The 25,019-nt window shown below is 48.8% G+C and overlaps 1 protein-coding gene across 1 annotated transcript in view; it reads left to right on the top strand.

Moving 5' to 3' along the window:
• Positions 1 to 4: 4 nt before the first annotated feature.
• The window catches only part of WDR97 (WD repeat domain 97), a 69,488-nt gene continuing 44,473 nt past the window's right edge, over positions 5 to 25,019 (top strand). Inside the window, 17 exon segments of the mRNA XM_020994884.2 lie at positions 5 to 42; positions 121 to 182; positions 335 to 512; positions 1,014 to 1,240; positions 1,570 to 1,718; positions 1,987 to 2,615; positions 2,848 to 2,969; positions 3,403 to 4,168; positions 4,279 to 4,421; positions 5,543 to 5,785; positions 5,985 to 6,075; positions 6,399 to 6,531; positions 6,851 to 6,972; positions 8,071 to 8,134; positions 8,510 to 8,665; positions 9,832 to 9,900; positions 13,262 to 13,357. Coding sequence (XP_020850543.2) covers positions 5 to 42; positions 121 to 182; positions 335 to 512; positions 1,014 to 1,240; positions 1,570 to 1,718; positions 1,987 to 2,615; positions 2,848 to 2,969; positions 3,403 to 4,168; positions 4,279 to 4,421; positions 5,543 to 5,785; positions 5,985 to 6,075; positions 6,399 to 6,531; positions 6,851 to 6,972; positions 8,071 to 8,134; positions 8,510 to 8,665; positions 9,832 to 9,900; positions 13,262 to 13,357 — 3,288 coding nt within the window.

The following is a 25,019-nucleotide window of genomic DNA, read 5'->3' as shown; positions in this document are numbered from 1 at the left end:
AGGGATGAAGGCGATACAGCAGCAGGAGCGTAGTCCAATTGGGTGCATAGCGTCCTCGTGCCTGGATGGAGGTTTCCTCACCTCGTGCCTGGAGAGAAAAGGGGGAGGGGTCTGACTCAGCGGGTCTCCTAGCGGCCAAGGGTGGAGCGGTAGGAGTGACCAGTACTGGACGTTAGCTGTCGGTGAATTCTAGTGGGAGGGGATTAAGCCTAAAAACGTGGAGTCGTTTGCTTAAGCAAGACCATTGGGCGAGTAAAGTAGGGAAGTGGTTTGCCTCTACCCCAAAAACGCTGTCCTGAGGGTTACGGTCACACATGACCCGGGTCTGCTCCAGGATTGGACACTGCTATGGGAAGAGTTATCGAGGAGGGTGCAACAATGCCGGGCACAGTCCTTAGGGTGGTGGCACTTGTGGGAGGGGGTATCGAAATCCTAAGGGGTGTGGTAGTGTGGGGCTGGGTCCCCGGACAGTCCGGAGGGATGATGCGCTGTTACGGGAAGAGACTGGTGGGGTGAGATTGAACCAGGAGAGAGTGCTATTACAGGAAGAATTCTGGAAGCCCTGCAGAGGGACGATCCTGACAGATGTGGTTTGGGGGCCCATTTCAAGATGGGACACGTGCTGCCCTGATGGGTGTAGTTAAGAGTGTCTCTCCACCCGGAGAGAAGTGGAGGGATGAGGAAAGGTGTGGTGATGGGGAAGGATCTGTCCCTATAATGGAGAACTTGCCATTGGAGGAATTGGGGGGCGGGTCGCGTTACTCTGAGGGGTATTAAGCCCTCAGAGATGTGATTTAGGAGTCCATTCTGGGGAGGGGCACTGCTACTGGCGGTGGGGAGATCTAGGGCGGCGCTACTGTGGAGACTCATTACTGAGGGGTGTAGCCACAGGACTCTACCAGGGAGCGAAAACTGGAGTGACTGTGCTGTGGGGTGCAGTTATGCGGGAGGGTGGCATCGTCTCTGTTACGTGGAGGCTTCAATAGGGGGGCACTGTCCCCTTAGGGGTGCAGGGGAGGGACCCTGCCCCTCAGCACTGATGCTGCGAGAGGGAGCTGTACCTGGAGTGACGAGCGGCAGCTCCCAACCCCAGGTCCCAGAGCCGCAATGGATCCAAAAAAGCCTGAGGCAGACAAGTTGAAAGGTCAAAGCGACTCCAAAGCGAATCAGCCTGAGATGGCGGAAGAGTGGCCTCAACAGAAGGAAGCTGAAAACCAGGGCAGTGGCCAGATTCAGTCAGGTGAGCTTCGAAAGGTATCTGAGTCTGAAAAGATTTTTAGAATAGGAGAGCACTAAGATGTCACTCCAGATCTCGCCCTCTAGGCATTCGCTCCCGCCTTTCCCTCGCTCTTCCCACTTCCCATAATAGAGAACTCCTCACCCTCGCCTTTCCAAACTTGTGTCGGGGCACTCCGGCAAAGTGCCTACTTAGACCTGAGGGCAGGGGAAGCAGGCTCTTCTCCAGCGTCTTGTCATCTTTAGGGCCCGGTGTTTAGGGAGGCGGGAGAAAGGGGACAGGGAGAATCCTAGGTTATCCCTGCCATAGACCTTGGTATTCCTGTCCAAAAGTCGAGGACGTAACCACAACGACGACGACGACGACGACGACGACGGGCTCCTTCTCCTCGAACGAGCTATGGTGGAGTATCATGCCTTTCTCCCGGGCCCGCCGCCTCTGGCTAGTGTTGCGCGACGGCTTGTACCGCATAGTGGAAAGGGTAGGGACCCGGCCCCCTTCCTGTCTCCGCCACTGTGCGACTGTCCCATCTATGACGCCGCGTGCCTGTCCCCTACCTGTAACGCCACTGCGGTGTCCCCATGCATTTCCCTGTTGAGTGCCCTCCCCCCAATACATGCGCCCTTGGTCAGTCTTTGCACAGCCCGATCCCTTTTCCCAATATGAAGCCCTTTTCCTGTTCACCCCAACTCCGGCGCCGGTCCAGCAGACGATGCTCCAGCTCACCACAAGTCCTGTTCACTCTTCAGATGAAGCGTGCCGAGATGCAGGTGGCGCACTTGACTCATGGGCTGGAATCCCTGCGGCGCTTGGAGGTGCCTGCGGGGCTGCTGGCAGTGGCGCAAGACCAGGAAAGTTCACGCTTGGTGCTCCTGGATGGTGCTAGCCAATTATATCTGCATGCTGAAGATGGCTGGGCCCGTGGCCACACCTGTGCTCCAGCAGACCTCACAGGGCTCGTGGCCCTCGTGGGTTTTCAGCACCTGGGCCAGAACCCAGGACGCTTTATAGGTTGGGGGCCCGAAGGAATGGTAGTACTGAATGAGAACCTGAAACTGCTGTCCCGCAACTTCTTGGAACGGTCTCGATTGCCCGTGTGCTGTGCTTTGTTGCCTGGAAAGGGGATGGTGGCCATTGGCGAGGAGGGTGGTGGGCTGTCAATATGGGAGTTTCGACGTGGTGGCCAGCGTCTAGTGCTGGCAGCTACGCTTCCGGCGCTCCCAAGCCAGGGACAGCCCTGTGCTGTCAGCCGAATGGCTCTAGATGTGGCACCTCATGGGGTCTTCCCTCGCTGCTTCGCTGTCTGCGGGGCTGAGCTGCTCACTTATGACCTGGCTACCTGCTCGATCATTGATGTGCGCCGGAAGCTGCACAAAACGTGAGAGAGGTGGAAGGGATCGACTGGAAGGGGGCAAGGGGAAGAAAGAAGGGGGCTTTGAGATTCACTAAAAAGGGAGTATGAGAAAGGGGTAGAGGATGGGACAGCCTACCGGGAGGGCAGTGTAGGAAGCCAAAGGTGTGGCACTGAGACCATATAGCAACCTTCTGGCATACACAACAGGTCTTGCGGAGGGGTCTTAGATTAGCTTAACCCTCTGCTCCCTCCCTAGCATAATCTCGGACGTGGTGTACTGTGAAGCTGCAGAGGCTGTGGTAACAGCCTCTCGAGACAGCACTGTGAAGGTGTGGGACGCTGATTGGCAAATCCGCAGCGTTTTTGTGGGGCACACAGGTAATAAGGGGATACAGTCTCCAGATTTCACCTCCAGTTCTCTACATTCCACAAGTCTCCCTCTCAATCCATCCTATTCGGTAACCTAGGATCCTTGGAGCCTCCTGATGTCTGCGATCCCTACCATTCACCCCATTCACCATCAAGATGCAGCACCCGTCGATATCTGGCTCCACTGTTCACTTCCACATGTTCCAGTCACTGCCCTCTGACATGTCACCCATTCCCATAGCGTGGAACCCTCTGCCAACTTGCCCTGTGCCCTGCTTCGCTTTCCCCTGTCTTTCAGTTGTTCTCCACTCCTCTTCCCGTAACACGCGTCCCATTCCCATGCGGTAGCCCCAGTCTGAAAACCCTGGTCTGTATCTCCTGCCTCAACTCCTGAGGTGTGTTCCCTGGTTCTGGTGACATGTGCCGTGCCCCGGCTTCACAGGTCCAGTGACGGCTTTGGCCATGTTGCCTGGCTCAGTGCTGGTGCTGTCAGCATCCCAGGACATGACTCTGCGCACTTGGAACCTGGAGACGGCGCAGCAAGTGGGCGAAGTGTCTCTTCGGAATCATTCAGAGACCCTGTCGGGGGTGCGACAGGACATTGCGAACGAGGATGAGATGTCGCCCCCCTCTACCCCTAGCAACTACAGCGAGACAGTGTGCCGTCTTTGGGCACCAGCCCGGCGCGGTGCTCCTGTGCTGGTACAGGGCTTGGCGTACCTGGAGCTCTGGGTAGTGTGCGAGCTGCACAGCCCTCTGGTGGCCCTTAGCTCCCCCGTACAAGGCCTGGAACTGGCGCCTCCGCCGCCGCAGCCAGACCGCGACGTTCTGCCGCAGCGCATCGTGGGCAGATGCACTGACAGCACGGTGCGCATCTTCTCAGCCGTTACTGGAACGATGATTTCGGCGCTGCTGCTGGCGCCTGGAGAGATGGCTGCAGCCACGGCCTATTGCATGCCTCGAGAGGTCCTGCTGGTGCTGACCCACGAAGGGGTCTTGCTGCGCGCCAACGCAGCGCGCTACCCCATGCCCGTGGTCCGCCGCATGCAGTCGCCTCAGCCGCCAGACGCCCGGCCCTGCTGCCTCCACCTGATTAGCCACATTGCCGACCCGACGAGGGCCTATAGCTCTTGGGCAAGCGTGCGGAATCGTGGCGGGGAGCTCCGCAGGAAGAGCTGGCTGGGCACCACGTGGGAAGACAGGAACAGGTCCGCACATTGACCCTGGAGAGACCTCGGGCTTCGGAATATGAGAGGGAGGGGCGGGGACCAGGAGAACCTGGTAGGAGAGGTAATGATGTCCATCCTCCGGACCGTAGGTTCTTGCCAGTGTTAGGCTACACCGACGGCACGATCGCGGTCCTGGATTGGCAGTCTTTCCGGAAGCTCTTTCATATAGAAGCCCACGGCCCAGGCTCCACGACTACCATTGCTTCGAGCCTGCAGAGTCTGGTTACCTCAGGTCAGTGAACCTCGCCCTCTTTTCCTGCCCAGCCTTCACACCCTCTGCTCAGTCATTCCTCGGTCCAGCCTTCCCTTCCCTCTCCAAACAGGCTTTTACAAACCCCTTCCTCTCTGTTGATGCCCTCATCACCTGTCCTGACCCCAGACCCCACCCCATCCCTCCTTCTTCCTGACCCCACCCCCTACCCTTTACACATACATTTCCCACTTCTTCCTCATTCACTGGTCCTTCTTACCCAACATTCTTTCCCCTGCCTTCCCCTTCCTGGTCCAGCTTCCCATGTCCCTCTGAAGCAGGAACTCTTTTTTTTTTTTAATTTAAATTTATTGATTTTTTTTTTGCCACAGTCTCATTACCCAATTACCTAATGCCTTTCTCCTCCCCATCCTAGAGAACTATCCCTTAAAACAAAGAACTGAAAAAAGAATACAAAAGTTCAGCAAAATTAACCAATGTATCAAGCAAGTCTGACTTAATATATAGTGTCCTTCACCCAGAGGCCCTCACCCATTGTCTGATATCTCCTTTGGGGCCAAGCTTGGTCATTATAATTTTGTGGAATTCACTTTCTGTTTTGTTGTTTCCATTGTTTTTTCCATTTAGGTATTGTGTAAATTTTCCTGGTTCTGTTTACTTCACTTTGTATCAGGTCTTTCAAGTGTTCCCATGCTCTGTATTCATCCTTTCTCCAATTTGTTCAGCCTTCGCAGTTGAGGGGCATCTACTTTGTGTCTCTTTTTGGGGGAAAGAAAGTGCTTCTATACATATTTTGTTTCATATGTTAGACCTTTCTGTCACTTATCTCCTTGGGGTAGGTGTTTAGCAGTGGGACCTTTGGGTCAGCATCACTTTCTTAGCGTAATCCCAGACCAAAACAGCTACTCTGATGGTCCAAGCTCCAAAAGACTTCAGGGTCCTGCCCTGATGCTCTGAGAGACTCCTTGGCCTCAACCCATGGCAACCAATGTATACCAAACCCTGTCGCAGAAGCCTCCGCTCATCCCTCCCAGTGATCCTCTCCCTACCCCTTCTTCCCAGGGTCCTGCCCCTCAGGCATCCTGATGTCCACCAGTAGGCAAGCTCCCTGACGTTTCCATCTCTTCTTTCTGGGGGGGTAGGCACAGACATGACTGTAAAGATGTGGCGAATATTTCCCTACTCAGACGACAGCCTGACCTTGCTTCGGACATTTTTCTGCTACCAGTCAACTGTGGCACTTTGTGCCCTGGGTTCTCGTGTCACTGTGGCCTTCGAGGACCCCTCCAGTGCCACCTACAGCTTGGTGCAGTATGGGACATCTGACAACAATGACATACGCCATGACCATTGCCCCCAGGATGACCCCACAGACCACATCACAGGTCAGCAGTGTCAGTTGGTGACAGTTCTGAACGGAGCACCTGACACATACCCCTCAGTCCCTGAAGAGGGCTTCAGGTCTCATACTTTCCCCATGAAGGGTCCTTAAAGGCATCCCTGGTCCCCTAATGAGCCCCCTTTCACTAGACTGAGACTGCCATACTGATTCCAGCACCCTTTTTCTTGTCTCCCAACTCTCAGGCTTGTGCTGTTGCCCTTACCTGAAGCTTTATGCTTGCTCAAGCCTGGATTGCACTGTGAGAATCTGGACTCAGGACAATAAATTGCTCAGGTATGTGATAGGGTATAGATCAGGGGTGGGGAACCTGTGGCCTCGAGGCCACATGTGGCCCTCTAGGTCCTCAAGTGTGGCCCTTTGAATCCAAACGGCAAAGGACCATACTTGAGCACCTTAGAGAGCCACACATGGCCTTGAGGCCACAGATTCTCTATCCCTGGTGTCGAATATGTGTATCCAGAGCCCAGTGGACCTGTGGAGTCGACTAACCCTCCTTGGGCCTCCCCTATCTGCAGAGGAGCTGGGTTGGAAAAGGGTAGAATGGAACTCAGTACTTCACCTCCCTGCCCACTCTCCTCCCTGCTCTTACTCTCCAGGGTGATGCATCTGAACATGTCTCCAGAGACCATAACCTTCTGCAATGACAAGGGCGATCTGATCTTTTCCTTTGGCTCACACCTTCGCCTGCTCTCTCACAAACTCTACCTGCCCACATCTTATCTGGTCAAGGTACCGCTAACACTGGGTTGGGATTCAGAGACCCTAGCTTCAAAACCCTGGCTCTACTATTTAAGTACCTGGGTAATTTTGGACAAATTCCTTTCCTTTTCTGCGCCTCAGTTTCTCAGTCTATCAAGTAAAATTGGATTATAGATGGTAGTGGTGGGAAGGGCTTAGCTCTGACTCAGACTCCTGGTATAACCCAATTATTCTCCTCCCCCAAAAAAGGAGCCAACGAGACATTGGGGGGCATGCTGTTTGGAAGATGTAAGGAGAGTGGGGCTCCCAGACCTAGTATATGTGCTACTGTCTTCTCTAAACTCTACAGGTTCTGTGTCGGAAAGTGCCAAACCCTAAGGATGACCCATCCCTGCCACTGACAGACCCGGAGCTGCTGACTTCAGAAGAGCTAAAAAGGCTGAAAGACTTTCAGGCTCTCCCTAGTGTCCGGTCAGACCAAGCCCCATCCCCCCCCACCAACACACACCCCTCCTTCCTCTATCCCCACCCTAACCCTAATACTTGCCTGACCTCATAATTGAATCAGTCCTCCAACTCTACACAGGTTCACTGACTCCCCCAGCCTAACAGATTTTCACACTCCTCCAGCCTCATAGACCCCACAATCTGTCATACCCTCTGTCCCTACAGATCTCACCCTTTCTCACTTTTCATAGCTCTAGACCCCGTAACTACCATGAATTTCTAGACTCTTAATACTCCCACACCCAAGCCCCACAGACCCTCTGATTCATCAACTCAACTACTTGTCCCATCCATTCCATAAACCCTCCCACACTCAGCTTTCAGACTGTACTCATCCCCCCTGGCCCGACTCAGTTTAAAAACTCTCAGACCACCTGGTCTCTCAGATCCTAGAGTCTCCCAGACTCTCAGTTCAGCCTCCCATGCCCCTGCAGACTTGCTGTCACAGGCTGCACAGACTGTCAGCACAGGAAGATAATTTCTGATGTCTAAGTAGGAATCACCTTATAACATCCCTGACAAGTAGGCCAGGTTTAGGGAATCCACAGGCTCTTGAGGCAGCCGGTTCCCTTCCTTATAGACTCAGAATGTTGGGCTGATTTTCTCTGCATGAAACTTAAATCTGCTTTTCTCTACCTTCTAGTTTTGTCTTCTATAGCCAGGTAAATTAGCCCAGTATCTCTTCAAATGAGATTACATGTATACAGTGCTTTGTATACACACCTCAGCTATTTATTCATTATTTATTGACTTACTATATCCCATAGCAACCCTTGAGATAGCTGAAGAAAGCAGTCCTGTTATCCCTAAGCCTTCTCTTCTAATGGCTGAACATCCCCAGTTCCTTCAGCTGGTTCTTGTATGGGTGAGGGGATAGGGTTCCTCCCTTCTCTACAGAGCCAGCTCTGATCTCTCACTCTCTCAAGGGCCCCATATGGACCCCAGCCCTCTTCCCTTCCCTTCCCTTCCCCCACCCCTCCCACCATGACTGTGCTTAGCTGTCCATAGGTGTCCCGCAAAGGACTGGGTCTTTATTCTCATCCCATGTGTTCTTGTGTTCAGGATGAAGAAGGTTATAAGGCAGGAGTATCTGGAGGCAGAGAACAGACAAAGGGAGATAGATGAGGTATTTAAGGGAGGGGAATAGAATAAACGGTGGATGGGGTGGGGGCGTGGGGGTCGACCTCCCAGGCTCAACTCCCTACCTAGCAGCCTCCCAATACAGTGGCCATGCCCTGGACTTGTCTGTGTGCCTTGGTATTCTGTCTTTATTCTTTCCTTTTGTGTGTCCCAGTATTTCTCCCTGTTTTTATCTCTGTGTATGAGTGTGTCTTTCTCGGATTTTATCTCTCTTTTTGTCTCTGTCTGTGTCAGCGTGCATCCCTGTTCCTTTGCCTCCCTTAGGCATGCCATTGGGCAGTGTTGGGTGAGGACCCTCTTGAAGCTGCTACTTGGGGGATAGGTTGGACCTAAGTTGACAGGTATGCTTTGACTCCCTTAGGCCTGTGCCAAGCTGGCTGCCAGGGATGAGGAATTACGGAGCCTGGCCTTGGGACAGGTGGAGCCCCTGACCCAAATGCTCTTCACCCCCCAGCTGCGTTTGGAGGCCTTCCACAACTACCTACAGGTCATCTATGGCTCCCGACTGGATGATGTGGTGAGCTCCCCTTCCTCTGTACTGTAGCTCAGAGACATTCCCTGGGCCTACATCCTACTGTGCCTACTGATATTCTTCCCAGACAAACATGTGGGTGCTCCAAACTCAGGCTGAGTATTCCTATTGGCTCAGATTATTAAGTTTCTAAAGGCCGACTTCCCCTGTGAGACCCTGAGGATTCCTTGGGCTGAAAGGCAGGAACAGTTGAGCCAAAGATAAAGCTGTCTGCAATTTTGTGGGAATGGTGCTGGTGAAAATGTAATGGGATTGGGAATGATTGTAGTGTGGGGTGAGGCAAGTGTGACTCTGAAAACACTGAGAGGGTGGGTCAGGATGGGGAGCCCAAAGGTTTGGGCAGGTAGAGGGAGAGAGTTGGTGTCTGCCCACCTACAGGGAGTTGGGTGGGTGCTGGGGCCTGTTGCACAAAGCAGTCCCAGGCTGGGGAGCAGTGATAACAGGTCCTGATGAGCTTGCTTGCGACTGAATGGCACAACTCTGAGTCCTCTCTGTTCTCCACATGGAAAATAGTATAAATAAGGAGGTATAAGAGGTGATAGTATTGGGACTGACAGGATATACAGGTGAGTCTGTAACATACCCAGGCTCACTCAGGTTTCCTCCCTTCTTAGGTTTAACACACACACACACACACACACACACACACACACACACACACCCCTACTTTCAGGGCCAGATTTCTTCACTACCAACAGTCCACTCCCCCCTAGATTCTTACCCCCCACTCAGAATTGCTCCTCCCAAGTTTAGTTTTTTTTCTCTCTAAGCTCAAGTTTTCTCCTAAAATTTCTCCCCCTCAAGGCTCACATTTCTCTCCCCTCTTCAATTCCAACTTGGGTTCAGGTTTCTCTCTTTCCCCTCCCCAACTCAATTCCATTTCTTCTTCCTCCAGGCTCAGTTTCCCTTCTTCCTGCCCCCCAGGCTCAGATTTCTTTTTCCTACCTCCCAGCAGGTTTAGATTTCTTCTCCCCTTCCCCAATCACCAAGCTGAGATTTCCCCCCCCACCAGCCGGTTTTGGGTTTCTGCCCTGCTAGGGCCCCAGAGCCCTCATGTAGTCAAGCTAAATTCTTGAGCTTCTCAAACATCTCCCAACTCCAAGCTAGAGCCTTCAGACTCATGCTCTCTTTCATCTTTTCTCTTCCCAAAGAGCAAAGAGGAGGATGAGGCGTTGAACACCTTTGGTTCAGGCTCTGAGGAAAGAAAGCCTTTGAGCTCGGTGAGAATTCCCTAACCTCCAGAAAACCCAGTGTCTTCCTTGGACCCTCCCCTGTATATCTATTTCCATACCCTCTGCCAATATTTCCATAAGACCCTACCATAAATTTCTCTTTGACTTGGACTTTCTTCCACCATTCCCTTTACCTAATATTTCCATAAGCCTTCCCTACCATGTCTTTTTTGCTTTTATCCATTCCCAGTATCCTCTCCTAATACCTTTGTGGGGACCATAAATATCCTTGTGTGACTCTCCACTAATATACATTCAAGACTCTTTCTTAATACTCTCCTGGAAACACTCCCCTCCTCCTCTCCAGGTCCCCAGTATATCTAGAGGACACCCCTTCATTGTACATGAAGGACAAAACTCAATATCCCTCTGGATCCCTTCCCCAATAAGCCTCTTCAAAAACTTCCCATAACTTCCTCTTAGAAGGTTCTCCATTATACCCCCAAGAGTTAATCCTGCTCCACAACTTCCCAAGAAAGTTTGAACAGGGCCTTTCCCCAGTATGTCTTCCCGGGATCCTCTCCCATTTCTGCAGAGGGACCTTTTCCTATTGGTCCCCTGGTTCTCTCATCCTCAGCCTTTCCGTGTATGGGCCCTTGTGTGATTGACTCCCAGTATAGCTGCAAGATACTACTAATACCCTTCTTCCTGGGATTTGCCCCCTAATATCCCTAGGATCTTCCCCAATATGCCTGAAAAGGGCATTTAGCCAGTATTTCTTCTGGACTACCCCAATCTGCTTCCTCAGGACATCCTCCAATATTCCTTCAGGACCCATAGGGCCTTCTCTTAATATTTCCTGGGACCCCTCCGCCAGAATCTCCCTAGATCCTCCCAATATCTTTCCCCCCGTTCTCATGCCCAAACATTTTCCAGGTACCCTTTCCTAATTTCCTCATATTATTCCCTCACATATCCCCAATAAAACTGCAGAATATATGTCCCATGCTGTTCTGAGAATCTTCCAATTTACCCCTCTTCAATCCCTTCTAGGACCTTCCCTTTCCTCAATATCCCCTGATATCTTCTCCCCCTCTCTAGTATATTCCCAGAACCTTTCTCCAGTTTCTTCTTAGTTTCCTTGCCCAATAGCTTTTCCCTTTATTTCCACTCTAAAAATGTTTCCACCACCCTCTCGTAATTAAAATCTTTACTTTTTTCTCTTTTCTCCATATGCCATTACTTTTTTCTAATATCTCCTCATATCCTGGTATGAACTGTCCCCCCCAACACCAAAATTATCCATTATGCTTCTGGGACCCTTCCTTAGGATACAGCCCAAGGATACTTACCATTTGTACCCTCCTAGGATCTTCTACCAGTATGTTACCTAATATTCCTAAGGGATCCTCTCCTGTTTCTACCCTAAAATAGTCCACCAGTAACCTCTTCTAATTTCTCCAGAGGATCCTTTCCAAATATCCTTCTGTGACTAGTCCCACTATAAATGCAAGGTACTTCCAACACTTGACTGGGACCTAACCCCTATCTTTCCTTAGGATGCTCTCCCAATATCCCTGCCCCACCCCCAATACCTGTAGAACACAACTGAGATCTCCCCTCCCTCTAATAACCCTGAGAACCCTTCTCCAATATTAGTTCTCCAGTGTGCCCTCCAGAAAACCCTCTCCCATTTCCCCTTGGGACCCTCCCCCAAAATATTTTCCTTTGTGTCTACTTACTGATACGTCGAAGAACCGTCTAACCAGTTACCTATACAAGACTGAGGTATCGTCCTGGGACCCTCCCCTAATAGATCTCCTCAGGACCTTCTCCCGGTATCTCCTGGAGCTCTCTCCTAACATCTCTTCCCAGTTTCCACCATCCAATATCCCCTCAGTACCTTTTCCTAATATACCCCAGATATCTTCCTTAATATCTTTCTATGATTGTTCCCCAACATACCAAGAGGGTACTTAATTATCTAACAACCTCCAGGGCCTTCCCCTAATATCTCTCCTAAGATGCTCCTCCAATATACTTTTGGGACACTTTGCCCAATTTTCCTCCTAGCACCTTTCTCCCGTATCCCTCCAAGACCATTTCTTAATATTCCTCCTCATGACCCTTTCCCAACATTACTAACCTTAACCCAATCCCACTGTTCCCTGAGCTCCACCCCCCAGGTCCCCCTGTTCCCTTAGGAAAAAATTCCCTCACCAAAAGTTCTTTTTCTCTGTATCCACTCATCAGTATCCCCTAAACACTCTCTACTAATAGGCCTATTGGGAGTGTCCCCTCTCCCTCTTCCCAGTATCCTTATGTGATTTCCCAATAAATACCTGCAGGCCAATTATCCACAATCCCTCCTGGGACCCTCCCCCAGTATCACTTGGGGCCTTCTACCAGTACTTCCCAGTCCCCTCTCTCTGTATTCCTTAGGTCTCTCCTCAAATATATTTTACCATTTCTTCTCTGCCCCCTACCCTCAGCCACCATATGTCCCTAGCACCCTCTCCTAATGTCCTTGGGTGGTACTTTCCCAATATACTGCAGGATATATACCCAACAACCTTCTGGGACTTTTCTCCCTTCAACCACTTTCTCCCTAGGATGTGCCTTCAGTATACATGAAGTCTACTTAACCTAACATTCTCTTGGGATCTTATCACCATATCTCCCCAGGACTTTGCCCTCAATATCCCTGCAAGATAGTTATGCAAAACTTTCCTGGGATTCTCCTTCAATATCTCTCCAGTACTGTTCTCCAATATGCCTCCTCCGGACCTTTTCCTAATATCTCCTGGCACCTTCCCCTAATATACCCCTAGGATCCTCTCCCAAGATAGCCTGTGACTCCCTTCCCAGTACTTCCCTAGGTTCCCATTATTCTACCTCCCCAGTATTCCCAGAGCACCCTTCCCTAATGTTTCCTAATATCTTTGTGTGACCCTCCTGCAATAATCTAACAAGCCACCCCCGGTATTCCTCTAGGTCCTTCCCTAAGTATGCTTTTGGGGGCCTTTCCTGATATCCTCCATGGTCCCTCCAACAGTATCCCAGAAGGACCTCCCTCACCATCCCCCTGGGGGGGACTTTCTGCCAGCATCTTCCCGGGGGACCCTTCCCTAGTACCTCCCAGGAATCCTCCCCCAATATCCCCCTGGGACCCTCCCTCAGCCGGTGGCCCAGAGCTCCATGTGTCAGAAGTTGGGGCTGAACTTAGATGTCATATTCATGCAAGGAGTGACCTCTGCAAAGAGTCCCAGAGTGCGTAGGATCTGGAAGTGGCCCCGAGTGAGTGCCATAAAGGTCAGGGACTTTGGATGAGGCAATGAGGTCCTCGGGGGGTGGGAGAAAGTCTTGCTTGACAGCTGTCGTCAAGCTCTCAGTACCTCTTATCTTCTAGATCCCACTGAGCCAAAGGATTCTGCAACCCTCTACGGAAATCAGCGGCTTCTTCCCCTCCACAACCCAGCCCAGACCCTCTTCCACCGAAAGCAAGGTGAGGAGTGAGCCCCCACAGAGGTGGGCAGAGACTTGTGTTCTAGAGACACATGCACACAAAATAAACCCGGAGATTTCTGTCTAGAGATTATCACCCCACATACACACAAGAGAGAACCCTCCCAATGCCAACTACCATATGAAAAGCAGGTGAAGAAGCCCCCCCCATGACCCATTTGAGGTTGTGACTTCCCTCAGAGACCCCCTCCTAGGTATCTCCCCTTCGAGATCCCACACATAGACCTCCAGTGATTTCTGCAAAAGAAGCCCAGAAATACTCTTGAAGTCTTAGGACCCCACAGAGATACCCCAGAACCCTCTATACCTTTTGTACATAGAATCACTCAGCCCTAGAGCTGTCCCTGCCAAGACTTCCCCACACACATATAGCCCTCTCCCCACTCAACCTCCACACATGGAGGTTCCCAGCAAGGTACAGACTTCCACACATCAAAAACACACAGAAATAAATGAGTGCAGGCAGGGACAGGAAGGTGGAATGGGTCTTCCCAAAGAGACATGCACATAGACCCCCTACCTCACTGCAGGAAGGTGCCTCTAGCCACAGAGACCACTCTCTTCTGCAGAAACTGCCTCCTAGAGATCTCCCAGCATCCCCAAAGACCCTCTCTAGAAGACGTGCCTCAGACCTTCCCTCCCCCCCAGGAAAATGCCTCCCAAGAATCTCTTCTCCCCTACCTCAGTTGCTTCTTAGTCGTGTGCTGACTCTCTGTTCACTCCCACTACCCTTCGGGCCCCACTTACCCCAGGAGTTTCTAAGGGTTTTGCTGCTAATATTATCAGGGACATGAGTGTAGACCAGGAGAGAATTGTCAGTGACAAGGGTGGGTTTGTCCTCCATTTCCACTAGACCTTAAATGGAATTGCTCCCTCACCTAAAGAGTTGTTTCCCTCACCCTTCCCCCTCCCCATGGATGTTCCTTGGGCAGGTGCGATACCTCCTTCCTATTGTAAGGAACCTTCCCCCTTCTCTTTTCTGTAGGTGAGGAACTTCGGGTTCTAATTCCAAGGACTTTCCCCAGGAATTGTCTCTTGTTCTTACAGTCCATGTCAAGTGTTCTTCTTTGGAAACCATAGGGAGAATGTTCTGGGGTGGGACTGGGGACCACTCCCCTTAGAGTGGCCAGACATCATTGGATCATAGATTTGATGTAGATATCATTGGAAAGGAGCATTGGAATCATGTGGCCCACCTCCTGTTTTACAAATGAGGAAACAGGTGGGAAAAAGTCACACAAGGAGCTGGAGCTAGAATTCCAACCTAGGTCATTTGACTACAGATCCAAAGTTCTCAACACCACCCAAGCCACACTGCCTTTTGGGGTTGAGTCACTAGACCAAAGCTGGAAAAATGAATAGAACTGTGGATCCAAGGTAGGCTGGATGAGGCACTGGGCTGAGAATATGTCCCCCTGTGGCCCCATGAGCAAGAGCCCACCTTGAAAAAGAAAGAAGGTGGACCAATGAGAGTGGGGTGGGAAGAATCATAGAATGTCAGAATTGTAAAGGACCTTATGAAGCATTTAGCCCAACTCCCTTTCATTTTCTAAATAAGGAAACAATCTCTAAGGACCAACAGAAAGGGGGCTAAAGCCATCCCTTAAGGAAACAAACCCACAGGAAAAGATGACACCCACTTTCAAGAAAGAATAACCACTAGGAAGATAGATGGGAGATGGAGAAACTAAAGGATACCAAATGAGAGGCCTAGCCCTAACCCCACTGGATGGTAAATGGGTTTGGGGGACTGACCTGGACAGAGACAGACAGGTCATGGGCACAGTAGAACTGTGGATTCAGTCCAAGTCAACATGGCAGCCCCCCCAAAAAAAAGGCTGTTTTGTAGGCCGTAGCTATATTAAAAGACATTTTGGATGTTTTGGATGAGGGAGGGGTAATCTTGCTTGTATTCTACCCTAGTCAGACTCTACCTTGATGCAGTGCTTAGTTTTGGGGGTATCACCTTTTAGGAGGGACATAGATTGACTATAGAGTATCCAGTGGAAGGTGCCCCAAAACTGTGCCAGGTAAGGGTTGGTTGAAGGAACCAGAAATAGCCAGAAAAAGAGAAAACTTTTAAAAAGGAAGGATATGATAGCTAGCTGTCTTTGGAGGGTTGTCATGTGAAAGAACAATCATCAGACTTGCTTTGCTTGACCCCATGAAGAGAGCACGAGGAACAGTAGGACATCTCAGAGAGGTAGATTTCAGCTCAAAGCACAGAGAAACTTCCTAATGATTACAGCTGTCAAAAAGTGGAATGGACTTGCTGAAAAGGCCTCGAGCTCCCTGCCACTGAGGGTATTTAAGAATGTAGTGGATAACCACTTGTAGGGAAGATTGTAGAGGTTTTTGGTTGTTTTGGGGTTTTTTTTGGTTTTGGTTTTTTGAAGGACTCTTCCAACTCTGTGGTGTTCAGGGGTGAAGGCCACTGGGGCCTCTAGGGAGGTGAATGGAGGGTGAGGACAGACTGAACTTAGAAAAAGATATTTAGGGCCCAACAGGGAAGGGGCTGTTTGTGTGGAATTGACCTAAGGCAAAAGGCCAACATTGGCAGCCGAATTCCAGATTCCATTCTGTGAGGCGTGCTCTCCATTCTGACACTCATGCCCGCTAACTTTGCTGCTCGGTACTCTTCCCAGACTCCATCTCTATTCTCCTCTGACTTCCTCTCTGCCCTGTCTTGTATCCTTCTTCCAGTGAAGGGTGGAAGAGGTATGGTTAGACAGGTTTATTGAAAAACAAACAAATAAACAAAACCTAGGGGTTTTAGTGGATCACAAACTCAGAGAATGGACGTTTTATGAGAGCAGCTAATGTTTTTTTGGGGTTTTTTTAGATTGAATGGATGCAGGCATATTACTGCCTAGATGGGAGGATAAGGGTGTGAGAGTCAGGATGATGATAATTCTGCTGTATTCTGCCCCAGTCAGAGCACAGCTAGAGTGTTTTGCCCAGTTTTGGAGGCTGCGTTTTAGGCAAAACATTGACAAAATGGTCAGACAAAGTGCGTCAGAGAAGAGAGAGTTCATGCTGTGAGAAACAGCAGGAAGCTAGCTGTAAATGATTGCCCTCCTCTCAGAAACTAGAAGGAACCACCAGATACTTCAGCCCAGAAGCAGTAAGATGGAAGGTGGGGTCCAAAGAGGTAAACGGGTAAATGGGATTATACTTAAGCCCATCTTGCAAGGGACAGCTGGGGGATGTTTTCATTAGAACTCAGAAAGATGTTGCTAATTACCAAAGATGAAGAAAGGGGCATGGTGAACTGACACTTCATGAGAATTAGTCCATAGAGCTACCAAAAAAAAAAAGCCAAGAAGATTGAGGATCTTGCTTCCCATAAACCAAGAAGGCAAGAGGAGTTTTCAGTGACCTGTCTCAAAGGGTACCAGTTGTTTCTGCAAAGTGATCTCCCTACTTGGATGTTTTTCTACTTTTTGGCTTACCTGGTAGTATGAAATTCATTTCTTGAAATAATAGGGAAAATCTTTGAAGAGAGAAGTAATCTGAAGAGACAGCAAAGAATCCTAACTTGTCATGAGGTTGAAGGCGAGGAGAGGTATATTGGAAGAATGTGACCCAGAAGAAAGAGAACTACTGAGCAGTGAGAGCTATGTAAATCAGTACATTACCTTTTTTGTGTCTTAAACTCCTTTGGATTTCTGACGAAGCCTAGAGGCCCCTTCTGGGAATATAATTTGTAAGTTCATAAAATGAAATACATAAGATTACAAAGGAAACCAGTGATTCTGAAATAGTTATCAACATTTTTGAAAAAATTCACACAGTCCTTAAGTTAAAAATCTGTATTGTAAAGATTGGAGCTGTATGTACCCTTTGAGGAGGAAGCAATCTCTTGTTCATCAAGGAATGATGGGGACCCATAAGGGCCTGCCAGAAAGAGATGACTGGCCTGGGGAAAAATAGTGATGGTGGATGACTCCATGTCATGACTTCCTGGTGTATGTAGCCAGGATGATTCAGAGAACCTCCCCAAACTTCTAAAACTTGACAATCACCACTCAACTCTTGGTGATATATGTCGGGACAAATGATAACTGCCAGGAAGGAGCTAAGAAAATATTGCTAGGGATTATGAAGTCCTTGGCAAGGAATTGAAGATCTTAGGGACACAGGTGGTATTTTCATTACTGCTGTCAGGTGAACGTATGGACTTTGAAAGAAGAAAGTTTGTAAAATGAATATGCTAATTAAGAAGATAGGGTCTTGAGAAGAGATTTTGGATTTCTGGACTATGCCTTAAAAGATAGGAATGAAGGATTCTTGTCCTGAGGACACCTATCAAGGTTTGGAAAGAGTATGTTTCCTTGAGTCTTATGAATCCATTCAAGATTGTTTTAACCTGAAATTGGAGCAGGAAGGAGAAAACTGCCCACACACAAATCTGTCAGCTGTAGTCCGCAGAAGGTAGTAGGCACAATATAGGAAGAATGGCAGTATCAAGGACCCATGATTTACAGAAGACCCAGCAATAAAATGCATGGCCCCAGATGCCAGTATGCAAATGTACAAAGTACAATAAAGCTACAGCCATCTGAGGCTGAACTGAGAGGTAGAGTGCTCAGGCTAAGGAGGCACAAATTGCACTATCCTTTGTCTGAGTGTTTAGTACAGCACCTGGTACATAGAAGGTGCTCAATAAATGCATGCTGAAAGAATGAATAAGAATAAACAATGGAGAGGTGAAGTTGTTCAGCTCCATCTTTTCCTTTTTATTTGTATGCTAAAGTTCTTTAAACTGAGGAGAAGGCTAACACAAAACTCAGTGAACAGAGAATTAAAACCCAGGATGACTGAGTGGGGTAGTAAAAGAGAACCTACCTGCCCGTAATTACTCATCACCAAACGTAGATGAACTATATCCATAGGTACTGAAAGAACTGACAGATGTGCTAAGTTGGTTACCAACATTGATCTTGGAAAGACTGTGGAGAACAGGAGAGATACTCCAAGATTGGAGAAATGATTATGCCCCAATTTCCTAAAAGAGACAAGAGTAGAATCATCAAAAGTACAGTTATCAAACTTCGCCACTGGGTGGCATCAATAGCCACTCACTTGGTCTTGTTCAAAAAGGGTCTGGCCCTGAGTCTTCCCATACTCAGCACTGGTGGAGTGTGCTCCTTTCCTGCTGAGTGGAAGTACTAATTTCAGAGCTCTCAGTGGTTGTCAGACAGCTATTGACCTCTCTCAGGTCTTCCTCCTCTTGTCATTTTACTTTTTAAAAAAATTTTTTTAAGATGTCATCATGGGCATCAGTTTCAGCCTGTGTGTCCTTGCTGTGCTTGGCTGAAAGCTTCATAAATGTAATTAAAGAAGTTTTATGAATCTGCTTTGAGTTCCTTGGCCAAACCAGTGTCCTGGAGAGCATTCTCTCGCTGAGCTGCATTTTTAAGCACCTTAGCTGTGGTTTCTGCCTCTGGCATCCACTTTAGGAAGTTCTCCAGATCCTGAAAGGAGGCCTGCCCCATCCTCAGCTCAGCCTCTAAGACAATTTATCTCTCATGGATGCTTTGATTTAGCTTAATCCAAGATGCGTTTAGATTGTCACTGCTTTCTTTCACTTTCCTTGGGTCATTGCTACTATAATTCTAAAACAAGTTCTTTCACAGGTCATCGTAGATTTTCATTGTAGCTTCACTTTTATTCAACTCTTGAATTAGCATTTTGTTCTCAGAAAGCTGTTTGATCAGTGGTTCCTTTGAGCCCTCTGGGATACTATACTTTGGCTTCATGCTGTCTCATAAGCTCTCCAGCTTGTGTGCTCAGACCTTTCCAGTGTTTGCTGTCAGCAGGCATGTTGTGGGGCTGCTCCTGCTGTGTGTCCACACCAAACTCAGTATCAGCCCACTGGATTTTGATTTTATTTCATCTTTCTTTGATTGCTGTTCTTATAACTGTACTGGAAGCATTATTCTTCAATTTCTTAGCCAAAGTAAAAATATAATCCAGTTGGGGGTGCTGCTTATTATCTGAGGGTGTATGAATTTGCAAATCTACCCAGTTAGAACAGCTCTGAGCCCTCACCTACTGGCCAAACCTCATCCTCTTAAACCAGATATATTTCAATGAGTCCTAGTCATGTGACCCTGGAATATTGGCATTCAAATCTTCACAAAAAAGGAGACAAGCATTCTCAGACACCGTATGCAGTATTTATTCAGCATATGACTAACGAAAGGAAATGCTGCAGAAGAAAACATTACAGAAGAAAAAAAAATCTACCAAGTGGCTGCATGCATGCTGCTCTCCTAGACCCCCGAAGTCCCCAGACATAGGACTGATTTGAAGCCCCAGGAGTTTTAAGAAATGCACAGTTTACTTCCTGCGCTGCTAGCAGAGAAAGAAGTGTCTGCTTGATGTTTGAGTAACTTCCCATAAGAGCAAGCAAAATGAAGACAAACTGAACTCTCACAAAGAATGAAAGAATTTTAGGGCAGTTCAATCTAGGATGTAGAACTCATGAGGGTTAGTGATTTTCCCTGGTCTTAGTTGAACTGTCCTGGGCAGTGATATCTGATTCTGGCCTCAGATAGCTTCTCAAAGAACAAGGTAGGTGGATTTAGCAGCCAACCAACCTGGCAAGGAGTAGCACCAATATTCCTCTGCCTTGGCATCTCCCCATTAGAAGGTATTGTTTTGTTATTTTGGGGTTTTTTTTAGGCAGTTGGGGTTAAGTGACTTGCCCAGGGTCACATAGCTAGTGTCAGGTGTTTGGTCTGAGGCCAGATTTGAACTCGGGTCCTCCTGACATCAGGGCCAGTACTCTATCCACTGTGCCACCTAGCTGCCCCATTAGAGGGTATTCCTGAACATGGCACCTCATCCCTATGGCTTCATATCCTATAACTTTCTTGCTCTGCTAAGCCATAGCCTGACCACTCTACGTCAGGAGAGGGTAGAGGGGAGCAGTGTGAGACGGGGTACCCACAGTTTTATTAAAGGGATGGTTTATGAATTATTAGAAAAGGAAGTAATGATAGCTAAGAGCAAACATTACTTTATTGAAAACAGGTCCTAGATCTGGAGAATATCATAGAAACAGTAAATCTAGATTTCATCAAGGCATTTGGCGGTCTTTCATGCTATCTTTATGGACGAGATGTATGTGTGTGTGTGTGTGTGTGTGTGTGTGTGTGTGTGTGTGCGTGTGTGTGTGTGTGTGTATGTAGAGAACAGGCTTGAGGATAATAAACTTAGCGTGATTAAAAATAGGTTAAATAACTAAATATCCTCCCCCCTGCCCCCGCCACCCAGTATTATTAGTGGCTTGTGTCAGCTCTGGAGATTAGTGAAGCAGTGATCTGTCTTTGGCTCTGTTAAACATTTTTCATCAGGGACTTAGATGAAAACATAGATGGCATACTTGCCCATTTCACAGATGACACCAAGTTAAGGAGGGTTAACTGGTGGGATGCCAGAATTCAAGGTGCTAGAAAGATGGACTGAATCTAAAAAGACGACAGCTAATAGGGGTAAATGGAAGGTCCTACGCTTGGGCCTAGAAAACAAATGGGAGAAATTCAGAATTGGGGAGGACTGGCTAGTCCGTATGAAAAAGATCTGGGGTTTTTAGTGGGCTACAAAGCTTGCTGTGAGTCAGCCTTGCAACACGGCAACCCACATGGTTAATGCAGGTGTGGGCTGCCTTAAGAGACGTGCAATGTCCACATTCAGGGAGGGGAGAGAGAGTCTTGCTGTACTCTGTCCCGGTCAGATCACATCTGGATATGTTTATTTGAGGGAACTACATTTGGGAAAAACATTAATAAACTGCAAAGCCTCTAGGGTGGGTCAACTAGGATGAGGAACTGGTGACTATGACGTAAGGCTCCGCTGAAGGAACTGGGGATATTTAACCCGAAAAGGGGACATTAGGGGTACACGATGACTCTCCATGTACTTGAAGGCTTATCATTGTGAAAAAGGAATTAGGCTACTCTGCTTTGCTCCAGAGGGCAGAAGTAGGAGTAAGAGGTGGAAACCACAGAAAAGTTTGTCTAAATGTGTAAGGGGAGAAGGGATTGGATTCCTACTCAGGTATGGGTCAGACTAAACTCTCTGGTCCTTCCTCATTCTGACATTTTGTGATTCTGTCCAGGCCCCGTCTATTCTTTCCCTAGTCTAGCAGACATTGTCCTCCCCAGCCTTTGTCTGGGAAGATAGTCTCTGGTCTTACTCTTTTTCTGTCTGGACCAGTAGCCCAGAACAGACTCATTAGCCCACCAAACCCTTTTTTAAGGTACCACTTCTTGCCCTGCCTTATCCAGGAGCCTCAGAATAGCTCCCTTCCTCTTCACACTTTCTGATGAATAAGGTCTAGATTCTCTCTGTGGGAGTCTCCTGGGACCCCTAAATACTTGAACTTCTGTCAAGTCAGCCACCTCCATCCTCCTCCTTGTGGACTCAGACTGAATTTGGGGGCCCTGCTGAAAGAGGCTCTCCTTTGTATGGTGTATTAGTCTGACAAACCAGGCAATCAGTGTTTGAATTTGAATTGCAAGATGATGGAAGTGACTGTGTGAGTGTCATATGTTTAGAAGGCTAGAGGCACTTAATTGAAAACAGAGTATCAGGTAGAAATTTATAACCCCATGGTCCAGTCTCAACAGTCATTAAGTGGAGTGGTGACCTCATTTGCAATGCAGCTGGCCCTAAGCCCAGGTTTCCTGCATTCTATGGGGGTAGGGTATTGCTTCAATACCCACTAATCATAGGTGTATGGCTACAAACAATACATTCCTCTGGTACTGAGTAGGCCGCTCCTTTGAAACTGAGGGGGTTTTATGCTCCCAAAGAGAGGCTGGATGCAAGAGTCCTTACTGTGTCCTCATGACCCTGGCTGGGTATTTTGGGCATTGTGATCACCTCCTGAGACAACCTAATGTAAGGCGTCCCAGGGGAGAGAGGCGTTATTACATGGAAGCTTTAAGACACGAGGGCTGTGAGAGATCTAGAGGAGCCCAGGATGAACATCCAGGCCGGTTACTCCAGTAGTCATCGAGTTAATAGTCCCTCACATATGGTTATCTGGATGGTTGCTGGGGGACAGAAAATGTTTATTGGGTCACATCCTCTTCACCTGGCACCAGACCCAGACTGGGGCTATATAACCTATGTTATATGGTGGTCTTGGGGTCCCCTCGGGATGAGGACATTGTGCTCTGGAAATGACTCATTTTAGACTTTTGTAAAAGTCACTATCCCCTACCAACCCCTCCCCACCCCCCCCACTGGGGGACAAATCCTGGTGGTTTTGAAAAACCTGTGTCTAGGAGAGGTGAACCCAGGAGGGCCAAAGGGCTCGGGAGAGGTGACCCTTAGGTGGACTCAGAGACCACACTTCTATATCACACTCCACCTACTTCATTTGCCACATTAGGATAAATCCCCACAATTACAAACTTGGGCCTTTTGGGTCTAGGATTTATCAAAGAGGACAGACATCCTTGACCTATCTTGGCTGTAAAGGCTCACACGGCCAATACAGCCTGGCTAGAGTGAGTGTACTCCCCAGGGTCTAGGAAATCAAAAATACCTAGGTTCCCCCCCAAAACAATCCATCTGGATCTTTGCCACTCCCCTATTCTTCAGCCCTCTGGAGCATCCACTGTCTAGTTTGTTCATCATCCCTCTTGGGAAGCCAAACTCTGACCTTCGATCCATGAGCTCTCCTGTCTGTAGGAAAGCCTTGAGTTGCAAAGGTCCCCCCTTTGCTGTTCATTAGTTGCTACGTTTCCCAGGACACAGAGAAAAGGATACCGTGCATTCACTCAGCATATGCTGGGTAGCAACTCTGAGCAGGGCTATCCTGGGTGGGAGAGAGCCCCGCTCCCCACAAGCTCCCAATGCAGCTAAGATAAAACCTGGACACATAAAGAAGGGAGGGAGGGAGGGACATTGTTTGGGAGCAGACACATGGTCATGGAACCTAGGTCTCGCATTGATAAGCCGACCACCAAAGTCCTCCAATGCTGCACGATTAGTGTAGAGGTGACCCTGGGTTCTAGCAGGTCCTTCCAATCCAGAAGGGCTTCAAGGGCGAGCTTGGTCACAGTCGACTGAATGCCAGGAAGTGTAGTGTTGGCTAAAGAAAGCAATTCAGGGCAATTCTTAACCAAATCATAGAGGGATTTGTTGCTGCGTCAGGGGAGGGACTGCTCATACCAGCACAATATCAAGGAGGGAGGTCCTAGCGTAACAGAATTGGTAGAAGGAACTGGGAATATTTACTCTGAAGAGAAGATTTAGGAGGAGAGGGGGGTAGGGGAGCATGCCTTCCAGTATTTGGAAGACTACCTTGTAGAAAAGGTATCAGGCTTGCTGTGTTTGCCTCCCCCTCCTCAACCAGGGGCAAAGGATGGACGTTTTTAAAGAGGGCATGAGAAGTAGGATCAGTTGGATTTAGCCCAACCGCTTCCTCCTCCTCTTATAAAATCATGGGATTTACAGCTGGACAAGATTGCCCAACCTACCCATTCTGTGGAGGAGGATGCTAAGTCTCAGGGGGAAAAAATTGCCCATGAACAGACAATAACAGAACAGGGATGTCAGCTTGGGTCTTCTGACTCCCCATCCACAGAATATGCCTTCCATTACAGCATTGTCCAGCCAGACTCATAGTTTCAGAGGATTTAGAGCTGGAAGAGGTCATTAGCTCAACTCCCTCATTTTACAGATGAAGAAACTGAGGCTCAGATTTAAGTGACTAGCTCAAGGTCACACAGGTATAAAGTGGGAGAACTGGGATTTGAACCCGTGTCTACTGACTCTAAACCCAGTGGTTTTCCACATGCAGCATGCCATCTTTATCCTCTTCCTCTCCTCGAATCCAGGGATGCCAATCCCTGTCATGAGGATTGTTATATTCTGGGCCCCCTCCTCTCCTTACTCTGCTGCTCTGGATCCTATGCCGGGGGAGACACAGGTGCTCATGCTATGCTGGTTCTGAAACCAGATCCACTTGCATCTCAGTAATTGAGAACTTCAAAGTTGGAGTTTATTCATCAGTTTTCTTCCTACCTGAGACGGGTGTTAATCTCACCTGGTGGGGTCACCCACACCCCTGTCCTGGTCTGGCTTGGTTGGGGGTAGGGAGCCTTAAAGGGAGGAAGCTTGGCTGTTGTCCTAGGGAAGTGTTCCCTCCCTCTATCTGGTTCTGTACTTGTCCTGACTAGGGGAGGCCAGTGAGAGGCCCTGGGCATCAGTCTAACAAATTTACTAAGCACCTAATGCGGGCAAAATCCTGTGTTTGGTGCTGGAGAAGCTCCTGGTCTAGCTAAGACAAAGTTCCTGACTTCAGGGAGCAAGCCGCAAAAGTGTACCTAGATAGTGTCTCCACCTTAGCTTCAGTGATGGCAGGTAGTCAGATGCCGCTGCAGTTTTCCTTTTCTCCATCTCCTTAACAGAACCAAGAGACTGGTCATCTGCCATAGACGTGACCTCAAATATCTGCTTCCAGGCACATCCCATGGCATTCTTCCTTGGCCAATATGGTCTTGGGCTTTCATTCTCTTCCCCCACTCATTTCTAAAACCCCCGCAGTGTGTCTCACCTGCCCTTCCAGCTCCTGTTTCAAGGGGGACCATCCCTACTAATCACCTGGTACCCCATTG

The sequence above is a fragment of the Phascolarctos cinereus genome, unplaced genomic scaffold, assembly GCF_003287225.1.
Source record: "Phascolarctos cinereus isolate Bilbo 61053 unplaced genomic scaffold, phaCin_HiC Scaffold_4;HRSCAF=312, whole genome shotgun sequence".
Lineage (NCBI taxonomy): Eukaryota > Metazoa > Chordata > Mammalia > Diprotodontia > Phascolarctidae > Phascolarctos > Phascolarctos cinereus.
Note: the sequence above shows the minus strand (reverse complement) of the source record. Positions and strands in the feature narration are given on the sequence as shown.